This window comes from Triplophysa rosa, linkage group LG25, assembly GCF_024868665.1.
Source record: "Triplophysa rosa linkage group LG25, Trosa_1v2, whole genome shotgun sequence".
NCBI lineage: Eukaryota > Metazoa > Chordata > Actinopteri > Cypriniformes > Nemacheilidae > Triplophysa > Triplophysa rosa.
In genome coordinates, this window is record NC_079914.1 from 6,688,319 (window position 1) to 6,712,554 (window position 24,236).

A 24,236-nucleotide genomic window follows, 5' to 3' on the forward strand; every position below is an offset into this window, starting at 1 on the left:
ATCAAATTAATATGATTATTATTTATACAACAACAACAACTATTATTATTATTATTCGTTTGTAATCTTAATTATAATTGATTGTTAATAATGAATATTAATATTGTACTTTATTTACTAATAAAATAAACAAGAATGGCATTTTACTGTATGTTTTAAAATGTCATCGATTTCACAAATTTGTAAGGGTGGTTCAGAAACAAATAGTTACAGAGATTTTTCCATATACTAATATTATCAAACGGCAGCCATCTATATTCGACATATATATTTTTACATATCATACATTTTTGCATTTTATATCTAAAAATAACCTAAAATATAATCTTGTATACTATAACCTAAAATGCATATTATTAAAAAATAAAACAGAAAATAAATCTAAAAGTTACTTTTAAATTGCGCGACAGTAACACGTCATTGTACTTCCTGTTGAAAGCGGGTGCAGTTTTGTAAACAAGCACACGTGATGTAAACTGCTGAGTTCACGCTAGTGATCATAAACATCACAGATCAGGTAATATAAATCTTCTTCTACAGCTTTACGTAGTACAAAATAAAAAAGATTAATCTATATTAAATAACGTAAAGAGAAATGCGGGAACATCGCTACAAACTCTGTCAATGTCACTGCAGGTTTATGACATAATTACCAGTATGACACGTAGATTTATCACTATGGAAACAAGACTATATATATTTGGTTGTAACTAGCCACAGATCTGTTTTACATTAAGCAGAGGAGAACCAGACACAAATAACAGAAGTTCATGATGGCTGCTGGTTCAGCTGTGACTTATGGAGGAGATAACAATGAAAATGATGACGATATTTTGAGGTAAGGTATAATATAACATCACTATTAATATTAGAAATATTAATAAGAATAAAGACTGCATATCTATATTTATTCTTTTTTCTAGTCAGGCCTTGCACAATACTGTATGTATACTTTGTTTATTTGAAATGAATAGTGCAAATGTTAAGATCACATGACCTCATATTGGGAGGTAAAACATAAGCAAGAATATTTGCTGCAAATTCTTTCAGCCCTGATGACCTGTCAGAAGTGTTGGCTGCCGGGACAAAAGAGTCCCACGACAGAGCCGAGAACTCACCATTTGTCAAGGACTTCCTGAGGGGTCGAATTAAAAGAGAACTTTTCAAGGTGAATCTGATTTTCTGTTAAAAAAAAGAAAGAAAATAAAATTAGTGTTTTAATAAAAGATCCTATGACTACATCATTATATGTTTGCTATCTAAACCACAGCTTGGCACAGTCGCCCTGTACTATGTATATTCCGCCATTGAGGAAGAGATCGAGAAGAACAAGGACCACCCCATGTTTGCTCCACTGTATTTCCCCTCCGAGCTGCACAGACAAGACGCCTTGGCCATAGATTTGGAGTATCTCTACGGTGAAGACTGGGAGAGCAAGATCTCCTGTTCGGCAGCCTCTCAGCCCTATGTAGATCGCATTCACGAAGTGGGCCGCGAAGACCCTGTTCTACTGGTGGCGCACACCTGGACCCGGTACATGGGTGACCTATCGGGAGGACAGATTTTGAAGAAAGTGGCTCAGCGGGCATTGAAACTGCCCTCAACTGGCGAAGGATCAAAATTTTATCATTTTGAGGGCATCCACAACCCTACAGCCTTCAAAAGACTGTACCGTAGCCGGATGAACGAGTTGGAAGTGGATGCAGAGACCAAACAGAGGCTGTTAGATGAGGCTAACCTGGCGTTTAAATTAAATTTGGACGTAAGATGACTATTTAAATGTATCAAGAATTGATTTGCAGACATTTTTTAGGGTAATACCACAATGCCACTGTTAATGAAAAAACTTTTCAGGTCTTCACAGAGCTCCAGGAGATTGGGAAAGACATTAAAGAGGAGGTGCAGGACGATGGGTTCCCAGCACATGGGCACATGGGAGGAGACATCAGTAAATGTCCCTACTATGCAGCCCAAATGGGTAAGAAAGTTGTCACATGTACTTTGAGTCGTAAATGTAGAATTTAGTGTTGTTTGTTGTTTTTACTTCACTGCTTTTCTCTGTCTGTTCAGCGATGAGCGGAAACACAAACTACGCGTGTCAGTACGCCAAGATGTTGCTTCAACAGTCCACAGTACAGGTGATGCTGGCCACATGGGTCGCTGCTATCGCTGGATTGGTTGCCTGGTACTTCATGTGATCACCTTTACCCGTGCAACCAATCAGAAATGAAGAAACAGCTGGACTTCAAAGTGACCATTCATTCATTCATTTCATTTCAATTGTTGTTTACATCGAGAAAGAGTCAAGGTTCACCTGCTTAAGGGCATGACGAAAAACAGTGCGAGTGAATTAGTTTTAATTTACGAATGTGTATTTTTTTTACCTTGAAATTGCTTTCTGACTAAATTAAACCAGCAAACAAAATGTTAACAAATACATGACACAAACAGAGCAACGAAATAACATATAGGCTACACACAAGTGTGGCGAACGCACCTATGGTTCTATTTCATGCAATATTTAAGGACCCATTAATGTGTAGTGTTGCATCAGGCATGATATGCCTATTTTTAGACATGCTACCATAAAAAACAACCTTATGTGCATTAAATGTGTATAAATAATCATATTCCCCACAACACGTGAATGAGTCATTAATATTAATTAATACAATATTATATATAATATTATTAATAGTTTTCAACTGTGACACTTAAATTGGGATTACCAAAATACTTTTATTTCAAGTGAGCTGTTGGCCGATAACGCATTGCTGTCATGTACCGCCACCTACTGTTTATTGTGGAAATTGCAGGTGCTTTACTCAGTACTTATTTTGTGAGTACACTTCTTTTCTCTGGAAAAATGTGTTTACATACACGTCTGTACCTTTGATCATGTCTGCTTGACAAAACACTTCCCCTTGACAATTTTTTAGAGTGGAACTTTAGAAACTAAAAGAAACTGTCACTGTAACAAAAATGTTTATGCAAACGACACGTTTAATGAGAAATTAATATGGTACATTTAGCATTTATGCTTCTTACAAATTATGTGAAATACACTTTTATTTGTCAACTGGCAAACAATATCCAGTGATGTCTGACATGACAAATTGAACCACAGCAGGTCAAGAATCACTCCATACTCCCAAAAACCTTCTCAAAAGCATCTTTATCCACCACTCGTCCCAGTCTGGTGGAGAAGAACATTGAATCAGAACTGCTGTAGCGCTTAAAGCGAAGAATAGGTTCTCCTTTGGTATCACCAGCATCTCCGAGGGTCATCACATCCGACACGGGCAGGTATATGTCTCTCCTGTGGCCCCAGAAGGTCAGGTGTGACACCTTTAAGGTGGTCTGCGTTGAATCCAAATACATCATGCCGACCACTCTCCTGACATAATGGCTTATGGAATAAAGCATAATGCCAGCAAACACAGCTATGCCTGTGGAGTAAGTCAGTAGGGTTACTGAAGCCTGTCCCTGCAGGTACAGATAATACACAGTGGGCAATAAGATGACAGTAATGCCCGTCTGCATCAGTTTGAGTCTTGACAGGGCCCGCAGACCTTTGATTGCTGGAAACGCATAAATTAGATTGTATTTCTTTGAGGCCAGATCAGAACACAACGAGACAGGTTGGATTTGCCCTGTACGCGTGGAGAGTGACGTCAGCCGGTGCCGGTGCCAAACCGGGCTGCTATTATGCTGCACGTGAGTGTGTGAGTTGATCCGGTTTAGTCTTGCATGATGATATCGACATCCAGTTAAAGGAAACCGAGTAATGCGAAATAAACGTGATGACATCATCTGAAAAGACAGTATCCATGGCAACACACGTTATCAAGTTGTGTAGTATAACTTACTGTGATGTTCACAGCATTTTAACGTACATGCTTGTCAAGGGCAGTCTTTCGATGAAGTGAGAACATTTGCTACTGTATTTTAAATTGTTAATTTCTAAACGCAACAGAAACACACACAAAAATAACGTCCAACGCAACTATTTTACAAATAATAGTTTGTGCTTTGGCATGTACGTTACCTCGTTCCCACAAAATTCAGTTCGTCAGTCCTGTGAAGCTCTGCACACTGCAAAACTATCGTTTCAAAATAAAAGTCACCGGGTCGGCGCATACAGAAAACAGTCCTAAAATGTTTAGTGAATGATGTTAGCGCACTGTAAATCCCTTTGGACAAAATGCACTCACTGTAAATGTATTGTTGTGTAAAAATAGCTGTAGCTATAGCATTTTGATGGAAGTCTTTGGTCATTCAATGTACAAACATAAGTTAAACACTTACATTATATGAATATTATATTAATATTAGCATTAATGTAATGATTCATATACCGGGACTTTTATGTCAAATTTTAACGTTGGCTTTGTTTACTGCTTCTTCCAAGTTCCTTCAGCAAACAGTAGGAATAAATAATCGACAGGCAAAGCTGATGTAGTAAAACATAATTATATCATTAATCAAAGTTAATTGATGAACAGTCATTCATAAATCCTCTTTTACAGCTGTTACAATGAATGACTCGAAACTAAACAAACCTATGACAACAGTCTCCCTGCGTTGAGCAATGCAGATGCCACCCGACCGCAGAGTCTCGTATCGATCGCGTTGCAACGCACAGTTTCTTCATGTTTATTGATCACTGGTCGATTCGTTTGTCGTAAAAGAGACTGGTTTTGTTTTCTCGGCCAGTGTTCTCATCATGCTTCAGATAGGAGATGGACTCATTCTTTTCTCGGTCGTCTTTGTCGTGGTTCTACTGGGAACCAGAAGCGCCGTATGGTCCACGGTGCTCACGACCTCGCTCTACTTCTTCCTGGTAATGTTCCGGTTCCCACAGGTCCCGTCCAGCAGGGCCAGACAAGTGCTGCGGCCCGAGACTAGAGTCACCCCGAGCGGCGTGTCAGCGGTTGCGCACCGCGGCGGTGGACACGACGCCCCCGAGAACACCATAGCTTCTATACGAGCGGTAAGTACACTATTATACTGGTGTCTGTTCTTTGCTAGTAAAGCATTTAAAACGACGTTATTTGGAATAACAGGCATGATGTGTCAATTGATCTGATAGGTATATCAATGAAAAAAAAATATTTGTGACAACAACAATTTAAATGTAAATAAAAAACAGTCAAAATAAACGTGTTGACCAGATATTACTTGTTGAGGAATTCTCTAGTCGCGTGTTTTTTGGTAGATATTTGCCAATTGTCCTGTTTATCGATTTAAAAGTTTTTTCATTTAAAATGAAAGAATTCAAATAAAACAATAAAAAATAATAAAACTGACAAATTAAAAAAAAAAGGTCAATCGTATATTATAAAATAACTTTATCAATTTAAACGTTTTGATAACTAACATACTTTCACAAAAATATTTATCAAATAAAAAACTGTCAAAACCAGCCAGTGGTAGGCTATAATATTTTTTTATTAGTAAAAGCAATTTCCCTTTTTGGTGTAATGCCTGTCCTGTTGTCCTAAAATAAACCAAAAAAAAAAAAAAAAAATTTAAATACATAAAAATGGTCACAGCTGTCAGGCTAATATTTCTATATAACTCTGAGCAGTTTGCCTCTTTGCATAATTTTTTATTTATGCCTTACTTTACAATTTTAAGTTATTTTAAACAAATAAGCAATATAAATAAATAAATAAAAATTACGTAGTTGTCAAAAACCTGCCAATGGTATAATATTATTTTTGCAAGATATTTTTATATGCACATTTATAAGTCGCATCATTTTTATATTATTTTTAAATGGTCCTATTTTATTAATGTTATTAATATCTAACATACATTCTAATGTTTTAAGTTTATAGTTACTTAAAAAATGATTAATATATACACTGAACGTCTGTATTTTCCATTGATATTTCGGTTTGTTGACCATACATAATCACAACCCAATGTTGCTGTCATCATCACTAGTTCATGATTTTCTTTAACCACAAATGCACACACATCCACATTTCCGCTGTTGCATTTGACTCAATGGTGACAGGGTAGCAATTGTTGCATTGTTGTAGTTTTCTATTTTAATATGCCTTATGTTTGTAAAAGGCCAGTGAGAACGGAGCCACAGGTGTGGAGCTGGATCTGGAGTTCACGGCTGATGGTGTTCCTATTCTGATGCATGATGACACGGTGGATCGGACCACAAATGGATCGGGTCCACTCAGCAAAATGCTCTTCTCTGAACTCCGTAAATTAGATGCTGCAGCCAAACACAGATTCAGGTTAGAGAGATAAATCTAAACTTAACTCTGCTTCACATTAAGCAGAATTTTGTTTATTAAGCGGACTGTAAACAAGACCAGTTAAAGACAACAGGTGGTATGTTTTGTTGCTTGCCCAACAGTGACCGTTTCCGGGGTGAGAAGATTCCTAAGCTGCAGGAGGCTATAGAAGAATGCATCAAACACCAGCTGACCATCTACTTTGACGTCAAAGGTCATCCAGATGAGGTACATCCAACTGTTTTTACCGTAAATTCATTGTATCTTCAATACTGTACATGAGGTTTTAATGCCAGCATTCTAATGAAGATAATGACAGCACAATGTGTGTGTCATTATAAGTCAGAATGCTAATGCGTCAATGTTGTCTGCAGGCGGCTGCAGCCCTGAAGGAGCTGTTTCGAAAATATCCAGTGCTCTACAACACAAGTATTGTCTGCTCATTTGAACCAAAAGTCATCTATAGGGTAACATTTATTCAACTGCATCCAACGAGACAAATACTGTTTATGACAGTATTCTGATAAATAAGTATGTGTCTAGATGAGGCAGGCCGATGCTGACGTGGTGACAGCATTAACCCATCGTCCGTGGAGCCTCAGTCGGTTGGGCGACGGGACGCCGCGGTTCTCATCCGTATGGAAACACCACTGGATGCAGGCTCTGGACGTGCTCCTTGACTGGGCCCATCATCATCTGCTGTGGAACTTGTGTGGAGTCTCTGCGTTCCTAGTGCAGAAAAACTTCATCTCCCAGTGAGTATAAAAGACTGGGCATGCTTCATTTGTCATTGAACGCTACAGAACAGATCATAAAATAAATTCTGTGTACTCTCGGCCACAGAAAAGCACAACTTTGTTTTTTGACCGTAAGCAATGTCATTTTAAAATGACATTTGGTTTAATTATAGTTTTTTTTTAGCATTTTGCATTCAACGAATCAATTTGCACAGATGAGAAAAACAATAGATGCATTTAATTATTCTGTGGGTACAAACTTTAAAATTGAGGGCACAGTTTATACATTTGTGGGTATAGATTAGTGGTTTTAAAATGGTTGCTAGGGTGACTTTAAAATAAAACGCTACCACTGTATATAACCACTATACTGTACTGAAATGTATTGACGTGTGTAACCACATCATTTCCAAACAGACTGAATCTCCAATCTTTATGCTTGACCACTCTCTTACAGTGCATTCCAAATGGCATAAATAATGCCCTCAAAGGGTAAGGGCTGAAAACACATCTCTTCCGTCAGCACCTGATCAATCAGTTCTGACTTCCATCTCTTTTCTACTCTTTCTATATATAAAAAAATACTGCGATACATCAATGGCGCCGCCATATTGGTGAGGGCAACAGTGCACTAAAAGCCCACTGAACCCAATGGGAGAGCTGCGCTTTTTTAGCATTAAAAGCACAATCACGTTTACATTTCTTAACATATTTCAATGGTTTACGATATACGTATAGAGTACAAATTTACCATGTCTCTAGTTGCTTCGTGTCTTGATTATAACTACTTTAAAATTAATGGTTGTCATAAGGAAATGTGAAATCCATTATTTGTGCCTGTTATTCGTGAGAATCCACTACATGGCACCATGTTCAGTGAATGTAGTTCATGTTGTAGACAAGACAAGCAACAGAATAAATTACCACGTTTCAGTAGTCGAGAATAAAACAGACATGTAGTTTAGAGATTGTTTCTGAGATTTATTTGAATCATCGAACAAAACACCCAAGGTGATATAGTTTAATTTACGTACGTGTTATATAAAAACGAATGTCTTTCATTGTGGAATTTACTTTTTCTGTAGTAGCTAATTTTAGACGATAAAAAGATAAAAGATGTTCTTTTATTTATCCGGTTAACCCGTTTCAGCAGTAAAACATTACGTATGTGATATAGTAAAACAAATAACACTACCGTGCATTGTAAGTATGAAATAGCAGTATATAGTAAAGACGAATTGTTTTGATTTTTCCCATGATTTTAAAGTGAATGAGCTGTGTTCTGATCATGTGCATTTAATCTATACCTTCAATTATTTCACATTAGCGATGTGTACACAATTATTAAGCCTAAACGATTGCTTGACAAGCCTGAGTTTTAACAGTTCCGTATGACAATAAATACATTTTCAAGTCTAACCATCTTTAACTGGAGCCAAAACGTTTCTGTACTCCATGTAAATAGAAAAGTATTGAAATTAGTTGAGAAATGAAAACGATGTTGTGTTTTTATCCAGATAACTGCAGCTCCACCATTCACTCGTATGTCTTTGTAGTCGGCTTTTGCTCTCACCAATATGGCGGCGGTGTTGACGTACGATCCAGCGGACAATGAGGCGTCTAGTTATATATACCTGTATATACTGTATATGTCTATGGCTGGGACTCTTGTTTCATCTTCGTGCTTCAACAATCCTAGCAGTAGATCAGTGGCGCCATCTGCAGTGTGGGAGTGTGTATGGTTCTGTGTTGTATGTTTCAGTGTTCTTATGTGTTTGTCTGACTTTCTCAGGGACTATGTGAAGTACTGGGCTGACCGAGGGGTAGAGGTTGTGGCCTGGACAGTGAACACGGCGGTGGAGAAACAATATTACCAGCAGCTCCTAAAGATCAACTACATCACTGACAGTCTCGTAGAAGATTGTGAACCTCATTACTGAAACTATGAATGTACTTTTTCAGGTCCTACAATAGTGGTTGTGTTTTAGCCTCTGTCATGAGACACTTAGGCCCGGTTTCACAGACAAGGCTTAGCCTAAAACAGGACTATGCCTTAGTTCATTTAGGCTATTTAAGTCACTTTTATTTAAATGCCGTAGAAAAAAACATTACTGATGTACATCTTGAAACTAAACAATGACACTGACATATTTTAAGATATGTCAGGGCAAGTTATTTTCAGTTAAAACAGCTCAAAATTCATTTTAGTCTGGGATTAGTTTTAAGTCTGGTCTGTGAAACCGGGGCATAGTAAATTTGTAATATTCCAAAATAAGTATTAGTGAGAAACCATTCAGAGAACTATATTGAATGGAATTATGAGAATACTTCCGGAAAATTGTAGTTGTATAATTGTTTAAATATTTTTGCAAAAGCGTGATCTTGATACATAGTCTAGGCATTTCATAACTCCAAATATCATAGAACGGACCTATATTGACATGCATAAATGAAATGAATTTATTAAGGCAGCATGCTGGAAGTTATGATTTATGACAAGTGTCATTTTACAGGGTAACAAAGTGCTTTCTTTATCTGCAATTTACAATAGGGGAGATGTGAATATCAATATATGTACAGTACACACCCACTCAGGGGAACCAATTTATGAATATGTGCTATTGCATCATTAAATTGCAATTCTTTTCAAGCCAAAAGTTAAAAAGGGGACGTTTTGTCAGGCATTTTGGGGGGAAATGAGGGAAGCCCAACAGCATAGAAAAGTGCTGCTGAGCTTCAGATACTGTAAATGTATGGCTTTCGTTGAATTTCATTCATGAGATATCAGTGGTGTGTGCTAATTTCATGCTTAGAAGTCTGTATATTAATAATAAGAGGTTACATCCAAAAGTATGTGCAGAGTTAGATGGTTTAATGATGTGTTTATAGCTAGTTTTAAAGCAATAATACTGTAGGTTCATCCTGACCTGAGGTCAGTTCTCAGGCAGCTACCCGTTAATAATTTTATGTAGGACACATACATTTGTTAAAAAGGCATGTGTTTCTGAAAAAAAGAATAAAAGAAACTAAAATTCATGATGAACGGCCATTTGTCACAGCAGTCGCATTTTAATGTCTGCATTGCCATCATTTGTACGCGCTGTGCAATTGTTTTCTTCCTGTTTTACACTTTTCTTGACCTATTTAATCCAATCGTTTGGCTTCAGTTTAGCGATAAATGTAATATCGGACCACTGTTTACAGATTAGTCAGATTAACACCACCATTTAGCCCGGTCGTGCAAAACCCGTCTGGGTCCCACGTGGTGTGTGAAGCGCCTCGTAGCTGCGCACATGAAGCAGCCCGATCTTAATTTACTCATTTTTATAGTGCATGTCACTCAATTCTGTGCTTGTCTTGGCTTAAACATCAACACGATGTCTAAACTGTCCACACAGTCCGTTTGATACAATCTCGCCCGGTCGTTGGTGTCCACAAGGTGAGTAGGTGAAAGGTGACCCCGGTGCTACGTCGCGGGGGGCGTGCCGTGACGTCACCGTCGAATACGATTGGCGTGCGTGCTGGAGGTCTGCGTTTCACAATACAGACCAGACTAACCAGAGAGCCCTAGAAAGTTTCTCAGCAAAGGGACACCGCACAGAGAAACGACACTGCGCGACTTGAGACTTAACACACCCGAGATTGAATTAGGGTCACCTACGTTGTTAACCTTGAGTGACCTTACGCTTGCTGTAAGTAAACATACGGTGCTTTAACTCAGCCGCATATGCTGAGTGCATATAAACGTCAGATTTGCTCCCGGTGAACGACGCCGAGACATACCGGTTATTTCCACGGTGGCTGCGTCAAAAGAGCTCCACTCTGAAGGGTTTTTGATCGCGTGACGTTTTCTGGCGTGCATATCATCGTGACATTCGCATTGACAGATCCGTAGACCTCGCGTGGACCTACAGACGCATCTACCGTGCCGCAGGGGTTCACCAGAAACCGTCTCTCACATGATGTACACAATAACAAGAGGTCCCAGCAAACTTGTTACACAACGCAGAACAGGTATATTTCGAGAACGCAACCACATGATTTCACACACAGTCCATTTGTGTTACAGACCTCGGTCGCAATTGACCGTCTGATACGTGCAATCTTCGTCAATGGTTTATTGACGTTAATTTAACACTATTTCTGCTGATGTAATATGCATAACGAATGATCCATTTAAAGAATATTTTTCAAGATGCATACTTGGAAAACGCATCTATAATGCTTGTTGTTTGAAAATAAAAATACATTTCAATTATTTTGCAGGCCCCACGCAACAGATTGAAAGTAAAGCGAACGACCTGAAACAGAAGCAAAGCCACTGGTTTGCATCGGAGTGAGTAACAAACTTTAATATGTAACGCAAACTATGCTCGTGCTGACTGATCTCCTCGTGTGTTGTTACGAGGACAAAACTTACCACCATTTCACATTCACAAACGTCTCGCACGTTTCTCGGGCAGCAGAATGATTAAAACCCCATTGATGAACCAGGACGTTGCGTATTTACACCATTGCCAAAGTCGCACATTTCTCTTTCACCGTGTGACCTTGCAAATGTAGCGCGTGCGCGCAATGTCGGCGTGTTTGAAGTGCGCGTGGGAATCTTGTTGTAAAACGCGCACATTCGTATTCATGTTAACATTTCGCAGCTTGTGTGAACCCAAAATTATCGTCACCTCCAGATATATTGCCACAAGGACGTTATAAAGCGCCGCTTTATGAGGTTATAGTCGCGCTATATTTGACGACAGCCGCGTTTGTGTCTGTCTTTGTGCGCTGGTATATTTTCATATCGTTTGATTTTATGCCGCGTGTATGTTCATAAAGTCAGCAACTGGGGTTCACATTCATAACGTGTTTCAGTCACTATAGAAACGACGTTGTGTAAGGAAGTATTCTCTTAAAGGGATAGTTCACCAAAAAAATTAACATTTTGTAATCGCGTACTCTCCCTCGTTCGTGTTGTTTCAGAGTATCTTTCTTCTGTGAAGCACAACACGAAACATATCGTAGAACTGGACACTGTTTTTAAAAGTGAATGGTGCCGTTAAGCTCAGAAATGTACGTCATTTCGTCATTTTTTGTCTTTGCATGCGGTGCGCCAGGTCTTTTCAATGTCCATTTGTCATTGACGTCAGACGTGACGTGATACATAACGGTGCCATTTGGTCGTTTTCTCATAGAAAGCTTCAAAAGACTTGTAATAGTATACTTTTTTTTTCTTATAATGAAGAAAAATGAAAATGTAATGGAAAAAATAAATATGTTTAATGTAGGCTACTATACATGAATATGTAAATGTATCACACAAGTCCCCATTCACTTTTATGTAAAAGAACGCACCTCAATTTTTTTATTTTCTCTTCTAGGTAAAACAGTGTTATTGTGTATGCCATCTGACATCTCTCTCTTTGTGTAGTTCTCCTGCGCCTAAGATTGTATTTCATCGGCTGAACGGAAAGCGCTACCACAGATCAACCTCTCCAAAAGCTGACAGCACGACTGAAGGATTTACCCCGGCACACGAGGAGAACGTTCGATTTGTTTATGAGGGTGAGTTATTTTTCCAGAGCTTATAAAAGCAGCAGGCAGTAGATCCTTGTTGAGAACTTTCTAGATAAATTGACAGTTTAGTCTTCAATCAGTTATTTGAGTGTTTTATTTCGTCTGTGTACCTTGAGCATGAAGACCTTCAGAGGGGTCAGGGTTGGGCCTGAAAGTAGTGCTGTGACCTTGTTGAACTTTGGGAGAGCAGCTGGATTCAAGGCTGTTTATTAACTCTAGATCTTACACACATTCTTGTCTTTTTAAGGCTTCTAGGTCCTGAATGTTTTGTTATGAGTTTGTAAGAAATTAAGTGTTTTTACAAAAATTGACTCAAATTTAGACTGCACTAGAATGTACTTTGGGCCTAGTTAGTTCACCAAAGTTTGTGTAAAGCAGGGCAGTTCTAATCTTTAAAAGGAGGGTGTTTGTCTCCAGGCCTGACTCCACCTCCACATGCTGATGCAACTGCCCCGCAAGGGCAGTTTTCATGTACTTTGGTACAATGACAGGCTATTCAACACACTTAATGCTGCCTAAAGTTGTACTCTACGGTCAACTGAGAAAGGGCTTAATCCTAACACAGTTTTGTTTAATATAAAGGAGGTGATCAAAAATAAAAAGGGCTTTTATTCATTGCTATGCATTGTTATACTTGTACAGTATAGTTTTTCACCAATGAAATTCATGATTTTGTTTCGACCCACTGGAAAAGGATTTCAAATTCAGACCATTTGGCTATTTTTTACATTTTAAGATTCATATAGGATATAGGATTTCAATGCCTATATGACAATAATATCTACTTTATACAGATACATTTTTTTTATTTTTAGCCTGGCAGGAGGTTGAACAGAAGCTTGGAGAGGGATCCCAGCCAGAGACCAGGAAAGGCCCGGTGCAGTATGCAGAGAGAAGCCCCAATCCCAGCATGAAAAGTCAGTCTTTGCCTTTTCTTCTATTTATCGGGCCTTTAAAGGTCCAATGTGTAATTTTTTTGGAGGATCTATCGACAGAAAGAAATGCAATATAATCTACATAACTATGTCTTCAGATGTGTATAGACCTTACATAAAAAAGTTTGTATTACCTTAGAATGAGCTATTTCTATCTACATACACACATGGAATTTCTACAGGAGCCCTAAACGGACAAACTGCTCTACAGAGCGCGTTTCGTAAATATGTTATCTCCTCCAGCAAAGAAGCGAAAACGTGACATCTTAGTTCTGTGTTAGCCACCGTAGTACTTCAAAACTAGATGCCTCTAAAATGTATACACTGGACCTTTAAATGTCTATAATTTGCAGATTTGTGGACACGTGTGCTATATTTTAACCCCCCTTTTTGTCTGTTCCACCTGTACCACTCTTCTGTCCCAGTCCATTCTATCTCAAATAACCTGACTATTTTTTCCAGATTTTGTGCCTATTGATCTTGAGGAGTGGTGGGCGCAGCGTTTCCTCGCCAACCTGTCATGACGGGTGCATGATGAGGCATGAGGAGATGCGTCTGATTGGTCCTCACTGAAGCAGGGTGAGGGAGGCAGATGCAGTCCGACTCTTCATGAGCTGGTGTGTTTGTCAGGAGTTTTAGGGGTCGTACGATGCACTCTTTGAGTTCTGCCGCTCCATTTGAACTCTGTCTGCAAGGCTGGACCTCAACTCGCTCACGTACACAGAAGATGATCAGAGATTTTACTTCTGCTTTTCTGTTTTTGTTAGTATGTGGTGAGGGATGAGATGTCTGTTTTTCTTCACAGGTCTTTGCAAAAAAAGTGATGTTATAAAACCAACAAAAAAAATACAAAATCTTTTTGAAAGTGTTTCTGCTTTTTTTTTCATTTATGACCACATATAAAAATAGTCTGTAATATTTCTTTGAGGCATGTGCTGGTTAGAGAAACTTTACAAATTTGGTGACTTATTAACTATTTAATTTGCAGAGAGTCTAAAAACAATATATAAAATTGTTTTAAAAAGTCTTTTAATTACATTATCTATCTAGACATTAAATTCCAATAAATTATAAGTATTTTTTTCATTTCAAACATCATACAAATCCCACAATCTACAAATAAAACAAAAACATGAACGTTTGAAAAAGTTTTAAGATTCTGAGTTAACTTTGTGTATTTAACAGGGTCTTATAGCACTTTGTTCATTGCAAAATAATCTCAGCAGAATTCATTCAATTGTCATTTTTCCACATTTCCTCAAAGGAACCTGTCAGCTATTTTCTTTTACCTAGTAATACTTTTTCAAGTTTCCCTCAAGCAACACTTACGGCCTTTGCTACTTTTTTCCTTCTCCTCCCGGCTGCATCTCCAGGCCCACTGGTCACAACTTTACGTCTCTGCTTCCTGCGTGAAGAAGTATTTTGACCCTGTTTGGCCGTACTGAAGGTAATACACTGCGAGTCCAAAAAATCCAGCAGTTTGGGAGCACCCAACCTGATTCCCGCTGCTTTCAAGCTGGCCTGCAGCGCCGCCAGTGGAAGAGGCTGGTACTGCAGCACCCGTCCATGCAGTTTTGGATCAGACAAGATAAACCGTCGAACTGCGAGAAGTTTGTCCTTCTCACGCACAACAGCCTGAGATGCGGTGATTCCCTCACTGTCAGAGTCATCGCTTTCAGATACGCACAGCTCCGGATTTGACCTGAAAAGAAAACGGAGTTGATATAAACTTAACAGCATATACATGAAATGTAATAGAATGAATGGATAGACAAATTTTAAAACATTTTCCATGTGCAGAATTGAGCTTTTAATCCTATGGTTTATGTTCAATGTTTAGTCATTGAGGTCCTATACCTGTCTGACTCTGCAGTGGAAGAGGTGGTAGAGTTCTGAGAGGCTGATAAAAGCTCGTCTTCATCACTAGCTTGCTGTTTTGCCGAGGAGACAGCAGGGGGCGCTGTAGGCTGCTTAAAGGAGAGTTGTGCTGACTGGGATTTGGAGGAATGCAGGGGGTGTCGGGTAGGACAGGTTTCCTCTTCAGATTCAGAGCTCTGCAGCTGGTGTGTGTATTGATGGATCTCCTTCAGCTTCAGAACCATATGCTTCTTGGGCAGAGGACGCACACCAAACCTAGAGAAAAATGTTCATGCATGCATGCGTTGCTTTAGTTTAAAACATTTACAAACCAACACGTCTGCATTTCGGCAATGTTCGTTTTTGGGCTGCGTATTACGTTGGTTTGGTTCTGTTTAACTGATCATATTGCACTGAATTTCATTCACAATGACCCAACTGCTCAGAATATTTTTGTAATATAGTAAAGTTGATTTAATTGACACTACTCACCTGTTGAGTCTGTTTTTCAGCTCAGGTGTGTCCATGTCAGAGAAGCCTGGCATTGGAGTGATGGGTATTAAAGGTGCTTTATTTGTATTTCGACAAGCCACTGTGCAAAGAGAATCATATTTTTAAATAAATAATAAACATTAAAAATAATATTAATAATATAAACAACAAATATTATTAACAATATTTCCTTTATAAAAATATAATAGAAAACTCTGATAATAAACAAAACAGTGAGGGTGGGTTGCACAAACAATGACTAGGCTTAAATATAAATTAAGGTTTATTAAATAATTATATTGTATCAAAATGTAACCTTGTTTAAAATAATTTGGGATATATTTACTTCGATTTATGTTTCATTTTACCGTAAGCCTAGATTAACTTTGACCCTGTTGCTCCATTAAACTCAGATGTAAAGCTCAGTTTGTGAATGTATTTATGATTTAAAAGCTCTTTATATTAAAGCGGCCCTAACACACGCGGTTTCTGCCAATCTCATATTAATCTTGAGTACCTATAGAGTAGTATTGCATACTTCGTATCTTAGAAGAGTATTTAGTTTGATCACATTTATCAAAGATCTATGCAGCTGTACGATTATTTCAGAAAGCATACGGATTAAAATTAAGAATGAAAATAAAACGGCTCGACAAAGCTCTGCTTAATTGAATCGTTGTTGGTACAACCCACCCCAAGTACAACAATGACCATATTGACAGAACAAACAGGACCACAAGGAAAACATTTGGCATTCAATCTCGCACCTGGGGTTTTTAGTTCAGCGACTCTCTTTGCAGAAGGTGGCGCTAATCTCTGTGAAAGTGGAAGTAGTTCCTCCTCTTTCTCCTCCCAGTTATCCCACATGTCAGGATCAGGTAAGCTGTGATTAAATGGACCAGGTGATGGCTCTGGGGTTTTCATATGAGCTCCAGCTGCAGGAGACTTGGAGTGTATGCTTGCCTCCTGTCTCCTACTCTCAGTACCCGGTGGACTGACTGTCCCTTCACTGCTGTCCAGTCTTAGACTAAAGCAAGGTTTCTGGTTTCCCACATTTCCATCCAAACCCCACGAGTCATCAAATGCTATAGGAGGCTCATCCATGACACAAAAACTAGCTTGGGGAGATATCTCTGCAATGTTCACTTCTTCAACACTGCGGTTTTGAACCTCATCTCCGACTTCCATTTGTTCTAGCGCATCATCCTGGTTCTCTCTTGACCTTTCAGGATGATGATAGCTTGGAGAGTTTGGTGGGAGATTAAAGGACCCATGCTGAAGATAACTGTTATTTTGCGTCTTCTCTGGAGTTTTACAAGGGGATGGAGAACTTTCAGAATGACGGAGTAGTAGAGACAGCGAGGCTTGTTTCCCCTGACTAACAGACAAGGTTTGCCTTTGTAGGGAAGAGTCTGAATGAAGTGGGGTGCTACTGGAGGGCTGTTGGACACTCTGGGTTGGATGTCCATTAATAAACCCAGCGTGGGATCCATCAGACAGTCGTTTAGATGGGATCTGGGATAGTCTGAGATGGTGAAGTGGTGTCTGGTAACCTGGAGAGTGTTTCGCATTGTTGCTAAAATGTTCTTTAGTTGGACTCTGATCAGAATTGTGAGGACAATTGTTTAGAGGTGTGGATGAGGGTTCAGGATTTTCTCCAGCGTAGCCATTATTTGCGGAGGTTTTTGAGGCATTAAAAACAGTAGAAGAGGAGGATGACGATGAAGAGCAATACTTGGGGAAAAGCTGGGTTCGGCGCATACTGACACAGGTGTGAGCGGAGCTACTATGTGTGACCGGTACCGGAGTGGCCGGAATTAACCAGGAAACTTCGGCAGAGCCATCAAATACACTTTGGTTTGCAGCGCATGGGCTATGATGCTCTGATTGGTCAGATTTTACAAGTTCTGTATCAATGTTTACCTGTTTCCCAGAATGGCTTTGAAATGCAGATACAAAACTGTTCGGTGTATCAAGTTTACTCTCGCAAACATTGCTTCTGGACTTAAAAGCGGGATCTGAGAGCGAACCGGAGGGAGACTGAGGACTCAAACCACCTCCCTCACGTTCCACGTCCATTTGGTCACTGGAATCCGAAAGTACAATAAGCTCAACTTGTTTGCTGTGTGATTCTGAAGGTGAGGGAGGATTTCTGTGACAGCTCTGTTCTAACTGACCCATATCGTTACCTGGACCAGGAGACACACCAGGCACAGGAAAAGATGACTCACCTGACACACTTGAGCTTGGCGGAGGGCTTATAGACAGATCAATGACCTCACTGACAAATGATGGGCGAAATACAGGTGTCTTTCGCTGCAGTGTGTGTGATGACTTGTAATGTTGTTGGCAGGAAGTTGGCATCTGTGATGGATCTGTGTATTCCCCCAGAGATTGAGAGAACAATCGGTCGTAACTCTTGTCTAGACTGACATCTAGGTTGTTGTTTTCAGGTGCATCTGATTCAGAGAGCAAACAAACTTTAGGTTTCCCTGTGTCTGGATTCTGGTTTTGATGAATCTCGGCCGGACTTGTTACCATGGCAGCTTCTGTCCCATCCACGCCTTTGTTACTATGGAAACTGGCGACTGACGTCTTTAAACAGGATTCTGTCTCGTTTTCTGTGATCCCTTCACCCTCCTTTTCTTTTCTGACTGATTTGTTCATATACCCTTCATCTTCCTCGGTCTCTGTCACAGTTTCCAACATAGTCTCCATTTTTTTCTGAGTTGCAGCGAACTCGTAGATCTCATCCAGCTCTTCCTCATCCACCCTGTCTTCTTTAAACTCTACGTCTACTCTTTCTGCCTCTTCTTCCACGCCTCTCTTCTCGCCTGCATTCTCCTTAAATTCATCCTCTCCTTCACTGTCCTCATGCTGCCACATTGACTGGAGGAGCTCCAGGAAGTTGCTCTCTGCCAGGTTCTGGTCTTCTTTCTCACTGAGATGAGGCTTCTGAGCTGAAAACATGCCCTCGGATTCTCCTCTCGGGTCTTCCTCGCTGCTTCCAGAATATTCCTTGCATTGCTGCTGCAGCTCAGCCAAACAAAACCTGACAAACGCACACATTTACTATTTACTTTTTACATGTACAGAGCAGGAAATAAAGGAGCATTTGAATTTACAAAATAAAAGTCCAAAACATTTTTCTTTATTTCTGTTTTTTCTTCTGAAAAATGTTGCACTGGGTACAACACGACCAAAAACACTTATAAGAAAAGTAAACATGGTCAATTCTGATTTTATGTTAATTTTTAAGTAAAAAATATCTAGTTTGAGAAAAGTAAACGCAGTAAAAAAGGGAGAGATCATAGTTATCACTGACCTATCAGCAAGCTGTTGTACATGAGGTAGCAGTGAGCATGTAAGAGGACAGTGAGCAGTGTAAAGGTACTGCAGGAGTGCCAACACTGCCGCCCCAGGTACATCACCCAACAACACCCTTTGAGAAACGGGCATACCCTCCTCTTGAACGCCAAAACCGGAGTCATATACCTACAAACCCATGCACACAACACAACAATATAAATATGTAGTCTTTAAAACTCTGCAAATGATCATAAACCTGTATATATAAAATGTGCTCAACTGTCATGAAAATAATTTCCAGACAAACGTATTTTTGTGGGGTTAAAGTTGACCTGGCAATTACCCCAAGGACTATTCAATGGTTATTTAATAAGGTAGGGAGTCACTAACCATGTTGGCCAGCAGGGGGCATCGGGTGTACAGCATAAACGAGTGAGTGAAGAAGACGTCCCCACTGTCCACCTGTAACTGCACATTGCTCAGCTGAGGGTTGTTCACCATACTGCTCAGATCAGATGTGAGCTTTGAAACAGACACCTGCAAAAATACATCATAACTCTTTAATAATATTTAGTATAAAGCCAGAATGAAGTGTTTAGAGGAGAATTGAAAACTTACCGATGGTGTCTTGATGGTCTTGTTATTTGTCTCTGGAACAAAACCACTTGAAGGAAGTTCATTCACAGCATCATCCTTATCTAAAGAACATGAACCGACATTAAAAAGCGACTGTAGTAGAATTCGGATCTACTTGAGGGCCAAACTGAGTTTTACAGTTAATGGAAATCTAAATTAATATAATAAACCATTTTTGTTTGTTATGAAGCATCTAATGGGCTTCTACTGCGAGACGCGTACATAGTATTGTATGTAATTCCATGACAGGCAAGCAACATCTGACACGTCTCACCTGTAGCTGTGTTTGTGGTGTATCCATACTGGGTGAGTGTCATGCCTTCCTCTGCCAGCTCCATCAGGTCTTGCAGGGCCTGGGTGCCTGAACAGGGCGTGAGAGGAGACGGGGCAGACCAGTGCTGCTCTGGGATCTGATCCGGACACTTTTCTTGTGCAGTTTCTGTGGTCGGTGCTGGAGGTTTCTTTACTGGAGTTACTTCAAGATTCTTGAGCTTTTCCTTCTAGATAAACATAAGATTGAAGACAACATGAATTGCGTTACCTTTGTAACAATGTATATTTAACAATGTATAGTGCAATGTAAATGCAAAGATATGCATTTTGAATGAATGTTTTTATAGGCACAGAAAGTTATTGCACTTGTATTCAAAAGTTATATCGAGAACTTGATGAATCACACATAACGAAACAGAATCTTTTAATAAATGTAAATGTTTGTGCTATTTCTGACTCTCAACAAACACCAATGTGCAGCTACAGTTTTTGGAGAAATTATTAAAGGAACCGTTCACCCAAAAATGAAAATTCTGTCATCATTTATTCACCCTCGGGTTGTTCCAAACCTGTATAAATTTATTTGTTCTGATAAACACAAAGTTAGATATTTGGAAGAATGTCAGTAACCAAACAGATCTCATCGCCCATTTTCTGCCATAGTAGGGAAAATAAATACTATGTAAGTCAATGGGGGGTGAGATCTGTTTGGTTACTGACATTCTTCCAAATATCTTCCTTTGTGTTCAGCAGAACAAAGACATTTTTACAGGTTTGGAACAATCTGAAGGCGAGTAAATGATGACAGAATTTTCATTTTTGGGTGAACTATCCATTTAAGACAAAGAATGTACATACATTTATTTGTGTTAGTCAATGTCTCACCTCAGGTGCGATCATCAATGGCTGTATAAAGTCACTGAGTTCAGATGTGTAGAACTCTAAAACCGAGTCTGGTCCTCCCCCCGGAAGAGCACTTTTGAGCCAGAGGGGAGCTTGAGAACTGGCAGGGAGGGTGGACGGGGACAGGGTGGGTGTTGGAGGAGAGGGAGATCTCGAACGGAGTAGAAGAGAGGAGACGCGCTCCTGTAGACGGTTCAGTGCTGTCTGAGGGTCCTGAATGAGAAGCAGAGGCAGTTGAACAGGAGATGCTCCCTTTCTTCTCTTTCCACGACCCTTACCTGAAAGAAAGCAGGACAGGTGTGCTACTGTGCCTAGACGAGGTGCATCCAACTGTAAATCTAAAGGGATTTTTTTCACTTGTTTCATCTTCTGCCAAGAAAACTCTTTAGTGAAATCACTTAGAAAAGTAATGGTGTAAAACAATGGTGGATAAATGAGTGGATAAATGTGGCACATTTAAAATACTAAGGGTTAACAGAACAGAAGATATGCTTACCTGCAGCAGGTTTCCACTGTAACACAGGAGCTACCGTTGCAGGAGGACTTGAGAGCTGAGCTTGTATCTCTCGCTCCTTTTCCCTCTCTTGCTCAAGTAGAGAGCGAGACAGAGCCAGCGCCACCATGGTGTCCTCATCTAACGGCTGGCCTTTCCTTCTAGATTTCTTTTTTGCAGGCACACCATTCCTTCTCTTTGTGACACCTGTTTGTCGGCTGGCAGAACATCTGCACATGTTAAAGCTTTTGGTGCTAAATAAACATTGTACAAATAAATTGTGTAAATAAAGTCATACTATTCAAATACACTGTGATATATTTAGCGGTGTAGTGAAAAAGCTTTTTGTCTGACTTACGACTGTTCCGTGGTGCCGTCACCCACAGCGTCAGCAGCCTGCCTCCGCAAAGCCTGGAGCAGATCATTGGGCGACACACCCATATCAGACGAGCATCGCTTCAGGTGAATAGACCGAGCTTTTTCTGACTTAAAACTCTTGCCACATATGGGGCATTCTGGGACATGTGGTCTGGGATGAGAATTATGGGATGTGGAGGGAGTGCTGACCTCACCTGCATCCAGACATCTGCACCGGAGGAGAAGAATTTATTTCGATTGGTCAAAATAAAAAGAGAATTTTATTCTGACAGGCTTTCTCTTTACTCTTGAGATGAGGAATGCAGCAACATTTTAAACATTTAGACTTATAGCTATTGCCTGGAGAATTATTTAATATGTAAAAGACTTACAATGAATGATAGTGCCTAGCCATATCTAAAGGCCAGAATATTATAGAGACTTATGCCGTGGTCAGACTAGACTTTGAATCATGCGAAATTTGTTTGGACGGTGCTGCGAAAATGGGTGGGAGCAATTCCCCCATCTTTGACATTTCTGTGCCGAGAGGTCACTCTGTGACTGTCACGATGCTGTGAGAGGTCACAGGCATCCTAACAGTGACGTTTTGATCTTCTATTCATCTCACGCACTCACGCGATGTGAATTCACCAAACTTGAACTTTGCTACACAGCGAAATATCTTCGGACGGGCTTTCGTTTCCGGTCTGACGCATTCACATGCGTATGAATGGAAGTCAATGGAACGAAAAGTCAAGTGTGACCACGGCTTTAGCAACCATTTGACAGTTAATTGAAAAAAACTCAGAACAGTCCTGGTAACCACACTGCATTTTTCCTACAGAAAAAGTGACTTTATTTTGTAGCTATAGGTGTAATGCACCTGTTAATGTGTTGAGTGCGTAGTTGGGAGCTCATGGCTGACAAATCCTTCTGACAGAGCTGACAGAAGAACAAACCTCCATCATCCACAGCAGCCCGAGCCTCACGATCCAACTCTTCCTGAAGATGAAGAGCCAGAGCTTCATCGCTGCTCACATCATCTGCGAGATCAGACACATATAGAGCTTGTTAATCGACGTCACGCCACCTTGAATGTTGCGCCATCTTGGGAGGATCAATGCAGTGTTTTGTTTTTCTTGTTTGATTAGGAAATATAACAATGGTAGGTTGGTCTTGCTGTCTTAAAAACGGCAATATCATTACGCAGAGTCGTTCAGGAAAACCCAATGGTTCTTTCACTTTCGATTTCTCCATAAAACAAACAAAACAAGTAACGGTACATATCAAAACAATAATAGCAGTGGAGTTTTATCCTCCCAAGATGGCGGCGCCACTGCAACATAGGGCGTGACGTCAGCTTCACATTCTCTATACACACTGAATGTGTCATGGGAACACAAATAATGCCTAAATATAAATAACACGTTTTTAATTTCATACCTGTGTGTTGAATCTCGGCATTGTTTCTATCAGATTGTGAAGTTGTGGGCTGCTCAGTGTCTGTATGCAGGAGTCTCTCTGGACTGGCTCTCTTAAATTGTTGCATCCTGCGGATCACTACATCCTTCACCCTCGTTGGTTCTGGTACAGCAGGGTCGGGTTGGGAAACATCTCCAGGCTGAGTCCTGTCATTTGGGTCACTCTTAATTTCAGTCTTTATATCCTTCGTCTTCTTTCTCCTCTTAGGAGGGTTTCTACGAGGGGAGGATTGATCTTCATCACTGGCTGCTGGTTTCTTCTCATCTCCAGATCGTCCAGCTCCTTTTCGTCTAACTCGTTTCAGGAGACGAGAGCAGAGGTCGGTGAAGTCCAGATCTGAGTCGTCCATGATGAATCAAATATACACATGATCGATCACAACTGACGATTTAATCAACAAGGCAAATAAACGTAGTACACAATTCATTAAGGATGAATGATATTTAGACAGAGAAAGATTTGTATGTAACTAAGGACATCTTGTAATCTTTGTTTACGAATTATCATTCGCATTACATAAGAACCATTAGCTTACGTTAGTTATATCGATTAGAATTATATTTACAACGTGACTACAGAACGTCTGCACGGAGAACTTAATTTTATTTCGATCATATAACGTTTTATGTTAATTAAATGCTATTTTGTTATAAAATTCCTGCAGCAACCGCTGAATGTTGTTCAAAATACCGTCCCACAACCGCCGCTGTGTACTTCCGGTGACGTACGACACAACGTAACGTGACGGCGACGTAGATTGCGAAACACAACCGGGTCATGTGACTTTACTTATGAAATGACCAAAATACCAAAACAACATCATCAGTCACACCAGTGGCTGTGTTGAATTTTGCATCAGTTGTCGGTGTGTTTTTTAAATGGGTGAGCAAATGGAGAAAACACGTTAAGTTTAGGTGCGTTTGACTTCATGCTG

The 24,236-nt window shown here is 39.8% G+C and overlaps 5 protein-coding genes across 9 annotated transcripts; 3 read left to right on the plus strand and 2 right to left on the minus strand.

Moving 5' to 3' along the window:
- The first annotated feature begins 431 nt into the window (after positions 1–431).
- hmox2a (heme oxygenase 2a) lies at positions 432–2,464 on the plus strand. Of its 3 annotated transcripts, none has more exons than XM_057326145.1 (6): positions 432–517; positions 738–838; positions 1,051–1,168; positions 1,271–1,762; positions 1,855–1,978; positions 2,071–2,464. In XM_057326145.1, the coding sequence occupies exons 2-6, from the start codon at positions 771–773 to the stop codon at positions 2,196–2,198; spliced, it is 930 nt and encodes a 309-aa protein (XP_057182128.1). In that variant the 5' UTR covers positions 432–517; positions 738–770; the 3' UTR covers positions 2,199–2,464. The 3 variants fall into 3 exon arrangements, with proteins under 3 accessions (XP_057182128.1, XP_057182126.1, XP_057182125.1); XM_057326143.1 differs by having other exon boundaries at positions 741–838; XM_057326142.1 differs by having other exon boundaries at positions 440–517; positions 721–838.
- Positions 2,465–2,580: 116 nt separating this feature from the next.
- tmem186 (transmembrane protein 186) lies at positions 2,581–4,673 on the minus strand. Of its 2 annotated transcripts, none has more exons than XM_057326147.1 (2): positions 4,563–4,673; positions 2,581–3,813 (listed from the first exon to the last, which is right to left on the minus strand). In XM_057326147.1, the coding sequence occupies exon 2, from the start codon at positions 3,811–3,813 to the stop codon at positions 3,139–3,141; it is 675 nt and encodes a 224-aa protein (XP_057182130.1). In that variant the 5' UTR covers positions 4,563–4,673; the 3' UTR covers positions 2,581–3,138. The 2 variants fall into 2 exon arrangements, with proteins under 2 accessions (XP_057182130.1, XP_057182129.1); XM_057326146.1 differs by lacking the exon at positions 4,563–4,673 and adding an exon at positions 4,049–4,232.
- gde1 (glycerophosphodiester phosphodiesterase 1) lies at positions 4,398–10,040 on the plus strand. Its single transcript, XM_057326141.1, has 6 exons — positions 4,398–4,993; positions 6,085–6,260; positions 6,383–6,488; positions 6,635–6,727; positions 6,804–7,015; positions 8,790–10,040. The coding sequence occupies exons 1-6, from the start codon at positions 4,727–4,729 to the stop codon at positions 8,935–8,937; spliced, it is 1,002 nt and encodes a 333-aa protein (XP_057182124.1). The 5' UTR covers positions 4,398–4,726; the 3' UTR covers positions 8,938–10,040.
- Positions 10,041–10,447: 407 nt separating this feature from the next.
- Positions 10,448–14,352, plus strand: mcrip2 (MAPK regulated corepressor interacting protein 2). The gene is made up of 5 exons (XM_057326078.1): positions 10,448–11,011; positions 11,264–11,333; positions 12,420–12,553; positions 13,381–13,482; positions 13,963–14,352. Exons 1-5 carry the CDS (start codon positions 10,957–10,959, stop codon positions 14,022–14,024), a joined length of 423 nt encoding a protein of 140 aa, XP_057182061.1. The 5' UTR covers positions 10,448–10,956; the 3' UTR covers positions 14,025–14,352.
- Positions 14,353–14,500: 148 nt separating this feature from the next.
- On the minus strand, positions 14,501–24,027 carry slx4 (SLX4 structure-specific endonuclease subunit homolog (S. cerevisiae)). 2 transcript variants are annotated; one of them, XM_057326076.1, is made up of 13 exons: positions 23,264–24,027; positions 22,704–22,863; positions 21,822–22,049; positions 21,467–21,693; positions 20,953–21,248; positions 20,069–20,294; positions 19,777–19,856; positions 19,549–19,695; positions 19,175–19,344; positions 16,617–18,901; positions 15,850–15,949; positions 15,358–15,633; positions 14,501–15,202 (listed from the first exon to the last, which is right to left on the minus strand). In XM_057326076.1, the coding sequence occupies exons 1-13, from the start codon at positions 23,649–23,651 to the stop codon at positions 14,815–14,817; spliced, it is 4,971 nt and encodes a 1,656-aa protein (XP_057182059.1). In that variant the 5' UTR covers positions 23,652–24,027; the 3' UTR covers positions 14,501–14,814. The 2 variants fall into 2 exon arrangements, with proteins under 2 accessions (XP_057182059.1, XP_057182060.1); XM_057326077.1 differs by having other exon boundaries at positions 14,502–15,202; positions 21,467–21,681.
- Positions 24,028–24,236: the final 209 nt, after the last annotated feature.

Excerpts from the sequence above, each read along its gene's own strand:
- hmox2a (XM_057326145.1), top strand. The coding sequence starts at position 771 with ATGATGGCTGCTGGTTCAGCTGTGACTTATGGAGGAGATAACAATGAA. Across the intron at positions 839-1,050 it reads AATGATGACGATATTTTGAG|CCCTGATGACCTGTCAGAAG; the intron begins GTAAGGTATAAT and ends AAATTCTTTCAG. Across the intron at positions 1,979-2,070 it reads CTACTATGCAGCCCAAATGG|CGATGAGCGGAAACACAAAC; the intron begins GTAAGAAAGTTG and ends CTGTCTGTTCAG.
- tmem186 (XM_057326147.1), bottom strand. The coding sequence starts at position 3,813 with ATGATGTCATCACGTTTATTTCGCATTACTCGGTTTCCTTTAACTGGA.
- gde1 (XM_057326141.1), top strand. The coding sequence starts at position 4,727 with ATGCTTCAGATAGGAGATGGACTCATTCTTTTCTCGGTCGTCTTTGTC. Across the intron at positions 6,261-6,382 it reads GCAGCCAAACACAGATTCAG|TGACCGTTTCCGGGGTGAGA; the intron begins GTTAGAGAGATA and ends CTTGCCCAACAG. Across the intron at positions 7,016-8,789 it reads CAGAAAAACTTCATCTCCCA|GGACTATGTGAAGTACTGGG; the intron begins GTGAGTATAAAA and ends TGACTTTCTCAG.
- mcrip2 (XM_057326078.1), top strand. The coding sequence starts at position 10,957 with ATGATGTACACAATAACAAGAGGTCCCAGCAAACTTGTTACACAACGC. Across the intron at positions 11,334-12,419 it reads AGCCACTGGTTTGCATCGGA|TTCTCCTGCGCCTAAGATTG; the intron begins GTGAGTAACAAA and ends CTCTTTGTGTAG. Across the intron at positions 12,554-13,380 it reads CGTTCGATTTGTTTATGAGG|CCTGGCAGGAGGTTGAACAG; the intron begins GTGAGTTATTTT and ends TTTTATTTTTAG.
- slx4 (XM_057326076.1), bottom strand. The coding sequence starts at position 23,651 with ATGGACGACTCAGATCTGGACTTCACCGACCTCTGCTCTCGTCTCCTG. Across the intron at positions 19,696-19,776 it reads AGACCATCAAGACACCATCG|GTGTCTGTTTCAAAGCTCAC; the intron begins GTAAGTTTTCAA and ends GTATTTTTGCAG. Across the intron at positions 19,345-19,548 it reads GCCCCCTGCTGGCCAACATG|GTATATGACTCCGGTTTTGG; the intron begins GTTAGTGACTCC and ends ATGGGTTTGTAG.